Source organism: Ambystoma mexicanum, chromosome 1p (assembly GCF_040938575.1).
Source record: "Ambystoma mexicanum isolate Mex_15411 chromosome 1p, UKY_AmexF1_1, whole genome shotgun sequence".
Classification (NCBI taxonomy): domain Eukaryota; kingdom Metazoa; phylum Chordata; class Amphibia; order Caudata; family Ambystomatidae; genus Ambystoma; species Ambystoma mexicanum.
Window position 1 is genome coordinate 605,135,216 of NC_090921.1, and position 16,476 is coordinate 605,151,691.

At 45.3% G+C, this 16,476-nt stretch overlaps 1 protein-coding gene across 7 annotated transcripts in view; it reads left to right on the top strand.

Annotated features, from left to right (window-relative positions):
* Positions 1-16,476, top strand: part of RANBP3 (RAN binding protein 3) — a 1,483,781-nt gene that overhangs the window by 892,811 nt on the left and 574,494 nt on the right. For all 7 annotated transcript variants that reach the window (XR_011303967.1, XM_069649581.1, XM_069649583.1 and 4 more), the window contains one exon: positions 8,756-8,858. Coding sequence is in view for 6 of the 7 variants with exons in the window: in XM_069649581.1 (XP_069505682.1) it covers positions 8,756-8,858 (103 nt within the window). In the remaining variant the exon portion in view is untranslated. The remainder of the gene's footprint in view (positions 1-8,755; positions 8,859-16,476) is intronic.

Consider the following 16,476-nt stretch of genomic DNA (forward strand, 5'->3'; position numbering starts at 1 on the left):
AATTTATTTGTGATAGACGGTCAGAAAAAGTTTGGAAATTAAACATTTGGTCGCTGTAAGATTGATGATTGATGGATTACTATTCCAAATACAAAGTGGACATAGACAAGTTTTCTCAGACTATTTAACATTCAAAACATTGGATTTCATAATCTATTGAAATCCAAGAGTTTCTAACAATACATCAAAATTGAAGTGCGCAAAAATCTACATGGTACAAACATTTTGTATCAGAACTTCCTTGTTTTGATGTGAATGCCTATACCTGTACCTATGATAACATTTTAGGCTTTGACACTTTTTTTTACATTTAAATCATGGAATTGAAAAATCAATTAAAGCCACAAGGATTTTCCTCAGAGTATTAATTGGAGGTTGACAGATTTAAGACACTGATAACTGCTGACAGGTGTTTCAACCTACTAAGGTCGTCATCGGGGCTGAGCAGCAATTGGGTCCAACACATTTATTGTCCAATACATTGAAACAACCTGTTGCATGTGTTGTAATTCAGTACAGATAGAGAGAAAGAGGTGAGGGCAGGGACAGGAAGATGGAGGGGGGAAAAAGAGAATAGGTTAGACAGTTCAGAGACCTTTTGTTTCATAAATATTGTTAGTAAATGGTCAGTATGCTTACTAATTTGATAAGTTTATACTGGGCAGTGATTGGTAATTAGGGTCCTTAGGTAAATGACCCGTTGTCTGTGTGCTTGGATATGTAAACATTAAGACAGTACAGTCTAAAATTGACTCGTCATTTACATTTCCTTGTGATAAACCCATATATTGTGAAATAGCACGTTTAAAAGTGAAGGGCTCTTTTGCGTGCAAAGTTGGGTTATGGGTGTCCTGGTTGTAGGAGCCAGATACGACCGGGACCTGTGGTTTAAGCTGGCTCTGCTGCTGGACTTCCTCTCCGATGACAAGCGGGTTGAGGCTTTGGAGATCCTTCAAGAAGGCGAGATGGCGTCGGACCACGCCATTACAGTGGCCCTGGACATCGCGGATACAAGTTTCCGTCAGATGGGAAATTGAGTTTTTCTTCGCCGTTGTGGCTGGCTCAAGGTCACCAACTTTAGACCGGAGGTCCAGACAAGGGTTTTGGACATGCCCTTTGACGGGGACAACCTGTTCGGAAAAGCTATGGATGAATCCCTCCAGGCTATCAAGGCGAACACGGAGACGGCACGTGCCCTAGGCATCCTACAACGACGACAGTCCTTTCGTTCCCCAGAAGGGGAATATATCCTTTCTTTGAAGGGTTTCCGGGGTCGGCTGTTGATCTTCGTCTGCGTGTGGGAGACCATCTCCACCGACAGATAGATGCTGGACGCTCTCGCCCACGGACAAACCTTAGAATTCCACTGGAAGTGTCCGCGAATACCACTGGTGGCCCGGCAGGAAAACCACATCCATCAGCTGCTGCTGGAGGTTCGGGCCATGTTACAAAAGGGGGAGATAGAGCTGGTTCCAAAGCGTCTTTGGGGCTCCGGAGTATACTCAAGATACTTCCCCATAAGAATGAAGACCGGGGGCTGGAGGCCCATTCTTGACCTACGACGGTTAAACAAATACATAAAGTCCCAGAAGTTCAGGATGGTCACCCTTCAGCACATGCTAGAATAGCTGGAAGAATGGGATTTTCTGTCGTCTTTGGATCTGGAGGACGCATACTTTCCACGTTCCCATACACAAAGGACACCGCAAGTTTCTGCATTTCGTCGCTCGGGGGAAGCATTATCAGTTCAAGGCCCTCCCGTTCGGGCTAAAGTCGGCGCCAAGGGTTTTCACCAAGTGCCTGGTGCTAGTGGCGGTGCAACTGAGTCTACGAGGGATCCACGTTTACTACTACCGGGAAGACTGGCTCATCCAAGCAAGGCAGGTCCGGGAAGGCGATTGGCAAACTGGTTGGCCCCACCAGCTCAAGGGAAGAAGGCTCTTGCAGATGAAGATCTTCTCTCGTTGTGTGGATAAAAGTGGTGAGACGCTGCAGCAGGGCTTCACCGGTGGTTCAGTCGTTGCAAATGTCTTTGGCTTCTCTCCTCTTTGGCTTCTTAGTTCCAGTGGCGACGTCTTGCTCTTCCAGTCCTCAAGACCCTGCTTTTATGCAAAAAGATCCCCATTCATACAGCCTAGCTGTCACTCACACAGTGGAGTGGTCATCTTGGCGGGAGACCCTCCAGCCTATCAGGATAGAGTGCGACATGGGTTGCTGAGGCAACCTTGTCCAGGGGTCCTACTCCCCCTCCCACACAATGGACCCACCCCAGACTCAGTGGCGCAGAAAGGAGGGCTTCTTGGTGGAAGCCTGCCAAACGGACGAGCAAAGGATCCCCGACCTGGGTTAGAAGTTTAGAGAAAGACACGAGAAAGAAGTTACATTAAAGTTCTGGCAAATGAAACCTACCGGAGCAAAGTTAATATTAAAATTCACCAGCGGTATATTAGAGGCTGTCAGAAAAAGTGGTAGCCTCAAACAATGGGAAAATCCCATAGGGAAATATTTGTGGTCGAATATTTATGGTAGTAACCACTGCCACCAGCCAGAAACTTTTGAGAGAGGGTCTGTAGGGTACCCTTTCGAAAATGAACATAGGGGAAAAACTATTAACCCCCTCCAGTACCTCCATAATAAGATGGGTTGTACTGGTTTAGTTCATAGGATTTGACTAGTAAAGTCAATGGGGACTTTACATGCCCTGGGAGACAGTAGTCAGTCCAAGGGTATGGAGTCTGTTTGGGGGTCGCTACTACACCCCTGTGTCACTGCACTGAGGGTGCTGTGTAACACATGTGAATAGAGATGGTTCCTATGGGGTTGAGAAAGATCCCATAGGCATTAAACACAAAAATAGCCTAGAACACGCATAGCAAAAATGCCTAAGAGTGGAAAAAAGAGTCTCACTCTTAGCAGGTAAAAAGAAACCAACCCTTAAAATTCAGCAAAGCTGCTGGGGGACTCTATAGGTAAGGGAAATTGGCCATAGAATGAGAATTCTCCCTAACCGGGAGCGGTGCGTGCCTTTTATACCAGCGTACAACGTTGCACTCGATGACGGAGGCCCTTGAAAAGACACAATTTCAACACACGGCACCCTCTGTTGGGAAATGTTTCTGAGCAGCAAGCAGGATATCGAAGTTTATCAAAGATGAGGAATGCGCGGCTGGGACTTCCAATCGAAAGAACATTACCAGGGGTAAGTAATTTGTTTAGGCACATATCAAAGTTTGCAAAAGTCCGACGTTTAAAAGACTAGGGTAATACAAAAGTATCCCCTCTGCACTGTAAGATGCTGTGTGCACTGTTAAAAAGTTATCAAAAAGGTAAAAAGACTAAAGGGAAACATAGTTTCCAGGTACTGATATGCTAGTCTGAAGCACTGATACGTTTTACCAATGACGAAAATAAGCAAAAAGGCCAGGCTTCTCTTCCCAGTAAAATGTCCGGGCAGGTTGAAAAACAAAAGCAACAAGTTTGGGGGTCCATAAAATGTGGAGGCAAAGTTGCATATAGAGAAATGTGTCCTAACAAGTAGTAACTGTCTAGAATATATATGGATCTTTTGCAGGTTTCCGATTGTGTTTCAGAATAGTTTTATCCGTCCACCCCACTTCCCCTGTCTTGGTGTTCTGTGACTACCACCAGGTGTAGTGGGACTATGATATAAAGTAGGAGTGGGCTGTGCGTAGTAGGATAATGTAGCAAACATAGGGATTTTTAATCATTTTCAGAATGTCTGCTTCCCTTTTTATCTTTACCATCTCACTCCCCACTTGTCAGTATATGTTGTACCTATCTAGATAGTGGACCTACATTTACGCATCGCGGTGAGATGAGTCTTTTATACTGTCTATTATGTGCAAATACCAATTTGAACATAATTAGTTTTATACGTGTGACATAGTAAATGCATATTTTTCAGTATGAGTGGTGCGATGTGTGGACTCATTGTCCCTTTGTGTCAGCATGCTACCCTTACCTGAGACTTAAGTCGGATCACTTTGCCACTCGACCTACCTTTTAAAGAGGGGTTTGTCTGTATTTTAGGCAACATGCTTTTTCGCTTTACAAGGCCAATCCTAAGCCGGCAGGCGAGCGCCGGCCGTCTACCAAAGGACCATCTACATAAGGAGCCCTGCCTGTCTGGAGCCTGTCCCCTCCCGGTTAAGCCTCTTCTGATGTTGCTGCCTATGTCACCTGCTTAGATCGTATTTATGATCTACACCAACCTCACAATTGTTGCGCACAAGTAAGGTGCCTTGCGCCTCTCCGACTTTGACTTTGATCTTCGATACAATGGCGCTGTGCACTATTTGATGCTTTACTTCACTGCACCAGACTGTTCCGTCTAGTGCCCTATACTGCTCACCCTGGTCATTTCCTATCTGATTCAGCGCACTTGTGTCTGCATGCCTATACCTTGTCTGTAGACTGCACTAATCTGCTATTATATTCAGTATACTCTGTACACCTGAGACTTGTATGTACAGTTCCACATTGTCCTCATCATCCAGTCCACATGTGCCTTGTGCCTACAGTTGCATTTAGCCTAGGTATGTTTTTGCACTGACTAGCCTAGATGTGCCCTGTGCCTACAATTGCATTTAGCCTAGGTGTGTTCTGCATTGACTAGCCTACATGTGCCCTGTGCCTACAATTGCATTTAGCCTAGGTGTGTTCTGCATTGACTAGCCTATATGTGCCGTGCCTACAATTGCATTTAGCCTAGGTGTGTTCTGCATTGACTAGCCTACATGTGCCCTGTGCCTACAATTGCATTTAGCCTAGGTGTGTTCTGCATTGACTAGCCTACATGTGCCCTGTGCCTACAATTGCATTTAGCCTAGGTGTGTTTGCACTGACTAGCCTAGATGTGATCTAACTACAACTAGCATTTGCTAGGTATAGCACAGAAGTCCCGCCCACCTTCATCTACACTGAATTAACACTTAGATGTTAGTATGACCCTAGTATAGTCTGACAATTACCTCTGCCTACCTGACTAAACTAGCCCAGACGGCACTACTTACCTGTGCCATCATAACCATTATGGCCACTGCCATCATAACAAACCCTCCTAAGGATAGAAACCTGAGACTTGGGTCTAGATTGTCTCCTATCTATGAACCTTATAGAAACTGCCCTAACAATGCCAATAATCGAACTAGTACCCGGTCCAAAAACCCCTCTTCCACACTAACGCATACTACCAATACCACTGACCAATCCCCCCCACCCCCCCCAAAATCACACTTCCCGAGATACCCCTTCACACAAAACCTCGCTAACTGCTAACCCTGACAGTACCCTAATGCTAACAGGGTCCCTCATAAACTCTAGATCAGTGGTAGCCCATGCTACCGAAATTGCAGACATCTTAAACAATGACAACCTCGATTTACTGCCCATAACTGAGACTTGGCTACACGAGGCCGCAGGACCAACTCTCAAGTTAGCAGTACCCGACAACTACCAAATCATTAGCGTGGTCCGGCCTAATGCCAGAGGTGGTGGCCTAGCCATCATCTTCAAAACAACCCACCCTATTAGACTTGCCACCTCAGTTCCTTTCACATCCTGTGAAGTACTCTCTGCCAAATTGCCCCTCCCCAACAACCGTACTCTAACCATCCACTTGATATATAGACCCCCTGGGCCTCTAGGCACCTTCGAAGACGACCCAACTAGTCTGCTAGCCGACAACACCAAAGATCACTCCCAAACACTACTGTTGGGAGATTTCAATCTAGGCTTTAATGATACTGACAATAAACATGCTGAATCTATTGCAGCCTTACTAAATGACCATGGTCTTACGCAAAAAATCCTCTCACCAACACACATCAAAGGAAGGACCCTTGACTGGGTAGCCGATCTAAACTGTAACATCAACATTACCGATATTGTCCCTCAATCTTGGACAGATCATCACTTAATAAACTTCTCTACTGCATTAGACCTCCTTAGCCCCAAGCCTAATAACTTGGCACACCTCTCCCTACCAGAAGAAGGATATTATTGCTGAAAAACTGATCCCTGTTCTCCTTCCTGCCATCTCTGGAATGGAAAATAACCCTGACGCATTAGTAAATACCTTCAATAATGCTATGACTAAGGCACTGGACATGATTGCTCCTGTCAAACTGCGCAAAGCTAGACAAGTAGCACACCTGAATGCCTGGTTCACCCCCCAACTTAAATCCTTAAGATCACAAAAAAAGAAACTCCAGTCTATCTGGCGCCAATCCCCCTCTGAAAATAACTTAACGGAATTTCCAAAAATGTACAAAAAAGAAATAACCAAAGACAAAAAACACCTTCAATGACAGGATTGAGAAAGCTAAATCCAACACCAAAGAATTATTCTCCATCCTCTGCGAACTAGAATCCCCTATCCAACCGGTAGACTATGCCCCAAAGGATAAACCAAAGGATAAATCATGGTGTACTAACATACGAAATGCTCTATCGAATAAAATATTGTCCTTAAAATGTAAAATTGCTAAAAAAAAAGTCTTCACTACCACTCATTGACCAACAAACGAGTCAACCTTTGGTGTCGAGGACAACCACACCCTTTAGATTCAAGACTATCTCTATAACTGAAATAGAAAAAATAATACTCTCCCTCAAACCGTCTAATTGTAAAGGCGACACGTGCCCAGCACAGATAATAAAGGATGCAGCTAGAGACCGAGCCCCTTTTATCTCCAAGCTGATAAACTCCTCATTTAAAACCAATACAGTACCGGCCAACCTTTAAGAATCCTGGGTCCTACCACTACTTAAACAAACTCTGGACCACACTATCCCCACCAATTACAGACCCATCACCACTGTGCCATTTCTACTTAAAATTTTAGACAGAGCTGCTTACATACAAATTCAGGACTATCTGGAAGCCAACCACCTTCTTGGCTCACGACAATCGGGCTTCCGCCTTCTCCATGGCACTGAAACAGCGCTGCTAGACCTCAAGAATTGAAGAATTAAAAGATAATGGAAAAATAGCTCTGCTACTTCTATTGGACTTGTCGGCAGCGTTCGACTTGGTGGACTATGTAGTGTTATGTAACCACCTCCAATCTGCCGCCAACTTCACCAAAGATGCCATAGATTGGGTCCAATCCTTCTTAGCTAAACGGACCATGAGTCTTCTCTACTTCAGCCTCTGCCGATCCTATCAAAATAACTTGCGGGGTCCCACAGGGTACTTGCGTCTCCCCTATTGTGTATAATATCTTCACCAAGCCACTGTTCAACAAGTTGGATAGACTGGGTGTCACCTACATTAATTATGCAGATGACACACATCCTCATACCTCTTTCGGGCAACTTCGAGGCGGACTCGGCCTTGGTGAACAAAATATACACCCTCACTCAGGCATGGATGGCATCCCATGGCCTCTGCCTGAATGACGAAAAAACGGAGTTTCTAATCTTAGGTTCCGAAGCCAATATCCAAAAACTCAGCCGAAACTACACATCCTTCAACATTGATGATAACCCTACAAAGGTGATGTCTGTAGTTAAAACCTTACGATTCTACTTGGACTCCTCTCTCACTCTCAAAAAGCAAGTCAATTCCCTCGCCTCATCCACAACGTATACTTGCAAACTCATCAGAGCTTCCAGACCATACCTCTCGAGAGCAAGCTGCACTACACTACCCAATGCTCTTATGTCAAGACTAGATTACTGTAATGCCCTGTACTCAGGTGCCAACAAATATTTACAGACAAAATTCAAAGACTGCAGAATAATGCCCTGAGGGCAGCTTTGAACATCCCTTACATAGAGCATATTACCGCATTCAGGAAAGAAGTTAACTGGCTGAAAATAACAGACAGAATTCTCCCCAAAACAGCATCCCTCACCTCCAAAGGCCTGAATAACCTAGCACCTCCATACCTTATGGATAAAACTACTAGGAAAACAGCTACCCGCCCTACGAGATCTGCCAACTCATTTATGTTGGAGATTCCTAGCTTCAAACGCTTGACAGCAGGAGGAACCAGCTTCCCTGTTAAAGCTGCACAATGCTGGAACAAACTACCAGTTGATCTCAGACTAGAACAACCCTACCCTAAATTCAGACATAAGATACTCAACTGGTTACACACTAATGACACATAACTGACAAACTACACTTCTACCTCTCCAGCCCCCACACGACCCTTTGTTTTCCGCCAAACCACACTGCAGTTTGGTTATCTGTGTACGCATGGTCGTCTGTGTTGTCATATTTGCATGTACCATGGATATACGATAACGTAGACATGCAAGGTTGCATATACTTATGTGTATATGTATGTGTGCATATACTGATATGTTAATGCTACCTTGACTTACCAAGACCATTGCCCTGTATTTGATGTATCTTGTACCTTTGTATTTTGAACCTATTGCAATCACTGCTCTATGTATTGTTACCTTTGCACTGTAACTAAGTTTTAAGATTTCTTGTTTTTGTTGCGCCTGTCTACCTAAGGGCTTGGTGCGCATTACCAAACAAATAAACCCCACCCTGGGGTTGGTGGGTTGTTCAGCCATCAACAAGGTTTTGTACAAAAACTTGTCATAACAGGGTCTTCTATTCTTCCTGGTCACAGGTTGTTTGATTTAGAAAGCCCTTTTCTGAAGAAGCATGTTTTTCTCATTCCTTGTCAAATGTCACTATTCTGTAGCACTCCCTCTATGGGTAGCAGTCGCCCTCGTTGCTTGCTTATAATGGGTTTCTTTTTCTGTTCAGAGTCCGCCCAAATGTAATGAACTTAACCCAGACAGTAATAAGGAAAATGCTGTGCTTGAGTCTGGCTCAGAGTCTTCATCACAGGAAGCAACACCCGAAAAATGTAAGCTTTGAATCTTATTTTTATAATTGAGCAGAGCATTTTTTGATTTTGTCTTTTCTGTCAAAAAGTAAACATACATGATGGTGTGAGGGGGTCGGGGTGTTGCTTGGATGCAGACCAAGATGGCATGGCGGCACTCTCATGAAGCTCTGCAGGGATCTTAACTATCTGAGCCACATAAAACCAACTCTGGATGGAGGAGACCCATGCTGTTTGGGAGAATTCTCAGAGATGGCAATTCCTTTCTACCTTGAAGACCCCCAACTCTTTTTTGGGACTTTAGGACTTTTAATTTCTAACCGGGAGAGTGAGGGACATTTTTCCCATTCTCTCATGTATTTTTTCTGTGATTTATACTCTGTTTCTCTTTTGACTTTGGAGTCTGACAAACTCCATAGGCATTATCTTTGCATTGACACACAACACCTTCAGTACAGTAGCACAGGGAAGTCTTTTAGATGTCCCAAAAGTTTAAATACCTTCTCTTGGTGAAACTACTGTTTCCAAGAGTATTGAAGTGAAATGGACTTTGCCTACAATTTGTAACTTTCTAGACTCGGCACACACTATTTTACCATAGGATGCTGAAGGGGTTACTAGTTTCTCATGAAAACATTTTTGTTACCATTTCTACAATTAATGGCTGGTGGCAGTGGTTTACTTTTTACTACCATTGTGTGTTATTAACGCCCTTCTTGAGATTTACTCTGTGCGCCAAACCAGGTTTGCTCCCTTTGTTCGTTTTGTCTTTGGCGGGTTTCGGGAGTGAAGGCCGCCTTTGGTTCCAGTATGTCTGGCAGGGGCAGGAAGTGAGGGGGGTGCCCAAAACTCCATGTGTTTAACCCACTAGTTTACTGGAATGCACCCAAAGGTGATTGGCCTGCTGGCTGTTTTTGGCGGACAGCCATCCTGCTGTGCGATTGACGGGGAGAAACCTGCATGAAAGGTGAGGATTTTTGGCTTGGAAGGCAGAGTCGACCACTGGACAAAGGAATCTGAAGAAGAACTTGTAAGAGACCCCTGCTGCAACTCCTGGTTTGCCCGGTGAATCCCTGCTGCTGTGCTGAAGCTCTGAATTTATTCCGACTAGAGAAGCCCTGCAAGGATGACTTCTCCCTTTTGGGTTGGTGGGACCAATCAACCCCAAAGTGAACTTTTTTGGACATTCTGAGCTCGCTCTACTACTGCTGCTGGAACCGAAGTGCCAGTGAGAGGAACACCAAACTGAGTGGATCGCTTTTAAGTCGGACCCAAGTGCCAGGAAGATCCTCCAGACTTCCCTGAAGGACTGAGCCACCTCAGATGCGAGGAAAGTCTGAAGTGGTATCCGAGAAACGCTGTGTTGCTATTTGCTGTCGGACACGAGGAGTTGAATCGCGAAGTGCTGCTGAATTGAAGTTTGAGCATTGCTGCTGCTGATCTTCCCATTGCAGTCCCCGGACGTCCTCCCTCTTGTCCCCACGACTGAGGCCCAGGAACACCAGGGTCTGCAGAGCTGTACCGGAACAGAAGCTAGCTGGGACCATTTCTTCTAACCAAAGGTACTGTAAAGTTAAGAGGACTTACCTCTTGTGGTGTAGCCTTACTTGTTCTCAGTTGAGACTTGTCTTGGTTGCCCTTACAGAGCTGCTTGCAGCTTTGCCCCTCATAAGACTCTCAGCGTGTGGCCCTTCAAGTGAATCTTATTTCTACAAACCATTCTAAAAACATTGTGCAAGACTTTACTTACACGCAAAGATCTTCAGCTCCCCTAGACTTTGCTCAACTAACATTGGCTGTCCTGGCTCCCTGAGAGACTTTTCTTACCTCTGACTCTGTGCCTTTACCTTTCCCCCAGGAAAGGGTTACATTTTCTTGACATTGGAAGGTTTAAAAAGTACTTACCTGTTTATGAATTATTTGGTAACCTTTGTTTTATTCCCCAATCTAACATTTGCACCAAACTCAGTATTGCTCTAAATGTACCCGCGATAAATCAATGTCCACAGTTCTTAGCTATTTAAGTCACCTGCGTGTGTAGGAAGTGCCTGTGTGCCATCCCAGTGGGTATCATCTGATTTAGAGAAACCGAGTGTGTTTTGAAGTGAATTATAATTGTTACATGTTTTCAGGCTTATGTAACTGACTGTTAAATACATTAATAATTGTTTAATCAAGAAACCTTGAGTCTAAGTGTTTATTTTAATTATTGTCACTGTGAAATTCTGTGTTACAACCCTACTGCTCACATTGACCCTTCTTGAGATAAGCCTGGCTGCTCAGCCACACTACCAACCTGTGTAGTACAGACTTATAGCAAAGGTTGGTGTTAGGCAGAAACATGTGCAGTTCTCTTAGGGACCACTGCAAAAGATTTAGGACTACAGGTGTTTGGCAGTAAACCCACTTGGTAGCAGTCTGTACCAACCAGATTCACTTGGTAGCTGTGGCTGAGCAGTCCGACTTCCCTCAATAACAGTTAGGCAGTATGCAGAGTATACACAATAGGTACAGAGTCACAGTAGCACAAGCAAACACTGACCAGAGCTTTGGTGTAAAAGTATAGAATTATTTATTTAAAAACACACTTGTAAATTACACTAGCAAAAAAAAGGTAAGTAATTTCAGCACACAGTCACTATCACATACATACAACCCTATTCACTTATTAGACAAGTCTTAGTGAGAAACACCTTTTTTTTCAGACAGAGGTGAGCGCTTAACATAAGATGACACTCTAATAAGTTGTAAAGAAAGGGAGGGAAAAAGGCAGAGTTAAAGAAGCACACAAGTTTTAATACTTTTTCAAAGAACCACAGTAAGGCAGGGTAGGCAGAGTTCTACTGGAGAGCAAGGAAGTCAATTGCAAGGCCCACTCTTGGAGAGAGCAAGCAGAAGCGGTCCAGGTTCACCAGTGGGGTTATGCCCAAAGAGTTTTTTTAGATAGTTCGCACAAAAAGGATGAAATTAAAGTCAGGAAACGTTAGCTAGGTTGTCCCAGGCTAGCCCAGGTTAGAAAGTCGAGGCTTTACTGTCACCCCGAACGATCTGTCGCAAGGGAAGCCAGGCGGGACACAGTACCTTAAGTGTGAAGAAAGCTCCAGCGGGGGAAGTTGTTCATGGCAGCAGGTGTAAGTCGGTGTTTCGTCCAGAGGAAGAAGAGGTCTCGCCATGGTGGAAAGATGAAGGTCGTTGCACTGCCAGGGAAGAAACCAGCCGCGGAGTTCTCCGGTTAAAAGGCACTACCCTTCTCTTTGCGGTAGTGGTGAACCGTGGTATTCCCGTTGCCGGAATGCTTGGCACGGGCAAGGCGGCCACGAGATGCTCCAGGAAGGTGAAAAGAAGGCAAAACTGGTTATCCCCACCAGTCAAAGGAAGACGACTCTCCGGACTGGAGAGGATCTCTGTCGTTGGGAAAAGTGGTGAGACGGTTCAGCAGGGCCCCACTGGTAGTGTCGCTGCATGTCGGCTCAGTTTCTCCCTCCTCGGATTCTTAGGTCCTGTGGCGACTTCTGAAGTTCCAGTTCCCAAAACCCTGCTTTTATGCAGCACACCCCCATTCACTCAGCCTACCTGTCAAACATGCTAAGTGGTGAGCCGGCCGGCTCACCACTTGGGCCAATCACACAAGAGTGCGACTTGAGTTACCAAGGTAACTCAGTGCAGGGTGCCTAAACCCCCTCCCACACCCCTGTGGTACCCAGACAGAGTGGCACCACTTTTGGAGGCTTCTGTGGAGAAGCCTGCCAAAAAGTGGAACAAAGGGCTCGACTTGGGTTGGAGTCACAGAAGAGAACACAACCGCCATTTTTAGAATCGAGTTCTGGCAAAAAATACCAACCGTGAATTAATATTAAATAAATAAACCAGCGATATGTTCGAGGCTATAAGAATTAAATAATTAAAGTTGGTAGCCTCGAACAATGGGAAAATCCCATAGAGATATATTCGCGGTCGAATATAAAAAGTAGTATCCACTGCCACCAGCCAAAACTCGATCAGGGGGGACAGAGACGTGTCCCCTCGAACAACAGACCCCGGGACAATGAATTGCCCCGACCAGTACGTCCACAATATGATGGTTTGTACTGGTTTCTGTTCATAATTTGGGACTTGTAAAGCCAATGGTGACTTTACATGCCCTGGGGGACAGTAGTCAGTCCCAGGCTATGGAGTCTAGGTTGGGGGGTCGCTACGACACCCCTGGGTTACGGCACGGAGGGTGCTGTGTAGCCCACATCAAAAAAACACATGAGACCCTATGGCGTAAAAGACCCCATAGCCCATAAAACACATGGAAAGTTAAAGGAACACCTCAAATCATGTCTAAGAGTGGAAGCAAAAGAATCTCACTCTTAGCAGGAGAGAAAAAATAAACCCCAAAAATCCAGCAAAGCTGCTGGGGGACTCACTAGGTTTGGGAAATTAGCCATACAGAGAATTCTCCCTAACAGTTGGGTTCCTATTGCCAGGAGGTCAAGGTTGCTGTAGTCTTCCACGGGATACTGCACACAATCTTGCCTAACACATGCAATGGCAGAGTGTTAGGCAGAATCCTGTGCAGTGCCCTTAGGGACCACTACACACAATTAAGACTACAGGTGGTGATGCAAGTTTTACTTTTGGTACAAGCCTGTACTACTATGTCATAGTGGTAGCAGTGGCGGAGCAGCCAGGCTTATCTCAAGAGTATATGAGCAGTAGCAGAGATTACACAAAGGGACCACAATTACTGTGACTCAAGCAAACACTGACTCAAGGTTTCAGATAGAAAGATAGAAGTACATTTATTTTTAAACCATTCGTTATAAACACAACACTTCTATGAAACTTCAATAAAAACCACACGTTCAATATACTACAATTAACCAATTCACTTTGTACAGTAAGTCTCAAGGTAAGTACCCTGTGTTGGAATGAACCGGTGTTGGGCACAAAACACGTTACCGCGAATACGATTGCGATCACTTTTTGACAGTTTGGTCTACTAAACAAACGCGTATCTGTGACATGAAATGCTACCGGGGCAAAAACACACTTAGCACCTGAGATACCCAGAGGGAGTTGGAGGCAAAAATCGCAGGCAATATTTTGTTTAGGCAGGCAGAATCAAGAAACACTCTTGAAACACAGGAGTTCAAAAGTCAAAGGGCCGGAAGACACCGGGGCCAGTTGCTGAAGATCACACGGTCAGACAGTTCACGATTCAACGTAACCAGAAGTACTGCGATATTGTCAATGTTCGGAAGCAAAAGTTATAAGGAGGAGGGAAGACGAGGGCAAGCCTTGAAAATGAAGAAAAGGGATTCACCCAGTTTCCTCAACAGAACACAGTACCTTGTTCCAATGGTGCAGCTGGTGCCCTGGCAGTTGTTCCTGTTGGTTTCCTGCAGACCCACGATTCCTGGAGCTTTGAGAAGGAAGGACGTCTGAAGGGGGTCTGCACCACACTGGGATGAGGCCGGCAGCAGCGACACAGAATAAAAGGTGCGCTCCTTAAAAACAGGAGAGGCTCTTCAGGTGCTATCCGGACCACTACAGCAGTGTGCAGCGATTTCGACCACGTAAGAGGATCCTCTGGCTGAAGATGAGCTGGTTATCCCCACCAATCTCAAGGGAAGAACTCCAGACTGGATCTTCTCTGAGTCGTTGAAAGGCGTATAGCTCAGGACTGCAGCAGGGCTTCACCGGGACGGGGTAGTTGCAGCAGCCGTCGTTCTCTCCGCTTCTGTTCGGTTCCTTGTAGTTCCAGTGGCGAGACTGACTTCTAGCCCAAGAGTCCTGTTTTTTAATGTGAAAAACCCCGATTCACGCAGCCTGGCTGTCAATCACCCAGCAGGGGGGTTGTTCAGCCCGGACAAATACCCTGGCCAATAATGACAAAGTGTGACTTGGGTTTCCTAGGATACCCTGTGCAGGGGGTGACTGCTCCCCTCCCTCACATTCAGCCCACCTAGACGCCCAGGCGCCTTAAGGAGGGCTTCTGAGCAGAAGCCCGCCAAAAGACAGTGAACAAAGAAGGCGAACCTGGTTTGCCGCGCAAAGTACAACACAAGAAGGACTTTAACAAAAAGAAATGGCGAATAAACCCAACCGGAGCCAAAAGAAAGACTATTTGGTCAAGCGGGTTTATGTTCGAGGCTAATATAATAGCCAAGAACAGTACCACGTTTATCTAATATAATTGCGGTAGAAAAGTTAGGGTAGATACCACTGCCACCAGCCAAGTCTAAATGTTAAAAGAGCGAAACAATGCTCTAGGAGGTACAGATAAAAAGGGATGCGAGTTAACCCTTTCCAGTACTGCATGGAAGATGGGTGTACTGGATCTGTGGTAGATTGACTAAGTAAAGTTAATGGTAACTATACCCTTTTCAGGGGGACAGTAGTCGCCTCAGAAATGGAGTCGAGGGAAGTCTCAAAGATAACCCTGTGCCACGGCACTGAAGGTGCTGTGTGACGCACACAAAGAAGGGGGCTACTGAAGTGGTGTACTTCAGAGTCCACACTCTCAAAAACAGATGGAAACACATAGCAAAACAGTGTTAGGAGTGGGGGAAAAGCTCTTACCAAGTGGAAAAAAATAAACTCCAGAAGTCCAGCAAAGCTGCTGGGGGACTCACTAATTGAGGGAAATTAGCCATAAATGAGACTTCTCCCTAACAGAGGATCGTCTATGGAGTACACCTGGCAGTGACAGAGTGTGAGAACTGAGCCGAAACTCCCGGGAAAGGCTATGTTCAGGAGGAGGCCTTCCCTCCGCCCTGGCATTGGCTGCAGCAGGCCTGATCCTGGGGAATGGGAACAAATGCATGGAGTGCAGGCTGGCACTCCTGCAGTAAGTTGTGGCACATGCTGAATCTTGTGACCTGTCCTCATGGAAAGGGTGTTGTGATGGACGGAAACTACAGAGGGCGTTTACCAGTGGCAGTGAGAGCAGGTTGTGACTCGATCAGAGTGCTCAGCAATGGAGGCAGTTGGGCAGAATGCTCAGGGCCCGGAGGTGGACACACTCCAGAGGTTTCCAAACGCAGAGACTCGGCAGATGATCTGCACTATCTGGCGCACCATCTGCGTGTCGTTTCCTAGAGGAGGGAGTTGAGACAGGACGTGCATTAGGAGTTCTGAGGGGTCAGACATGTGAGGCATACAACTTGGTAAAGGGTTTTCACAGGTAGCTCCATTTTATTAAATCAGAAGTATTTGTCAAATGCCTCACTATCGCTAATCTGAAGAGAATTTCCCTGCATAGCAAAATAAACTAAAGGAAAACGCTCTAATAAGGATACTGTCCGTCACACTTATCCATACATCAAACTCATGAAGGTAATATATGGCAATTCAAATTTAACAGAATTAACAGTTGGATTTAACATAATTATAATAGCTGTGTATCTGTGTAACCTGGGTCAGATCCCTTTCCCCAGATTCAAAGCAAGATTCTCAAAGGTTTGCACTGAAAGGTTCAAATAAGAAAGTTCCTTGTTGTAACCAAGTTTTGATCAAGTCCTTCTTTCTCCAAAACTTTCACTTGGACTTTAAAAAAGGCTCAACCAAACATGCAAAGTCTTGATCTCTCCACATATAGACGAAACGTTCAACACAAATTCTTCTTTTTGCGAAAGCCAAAATACTTTCA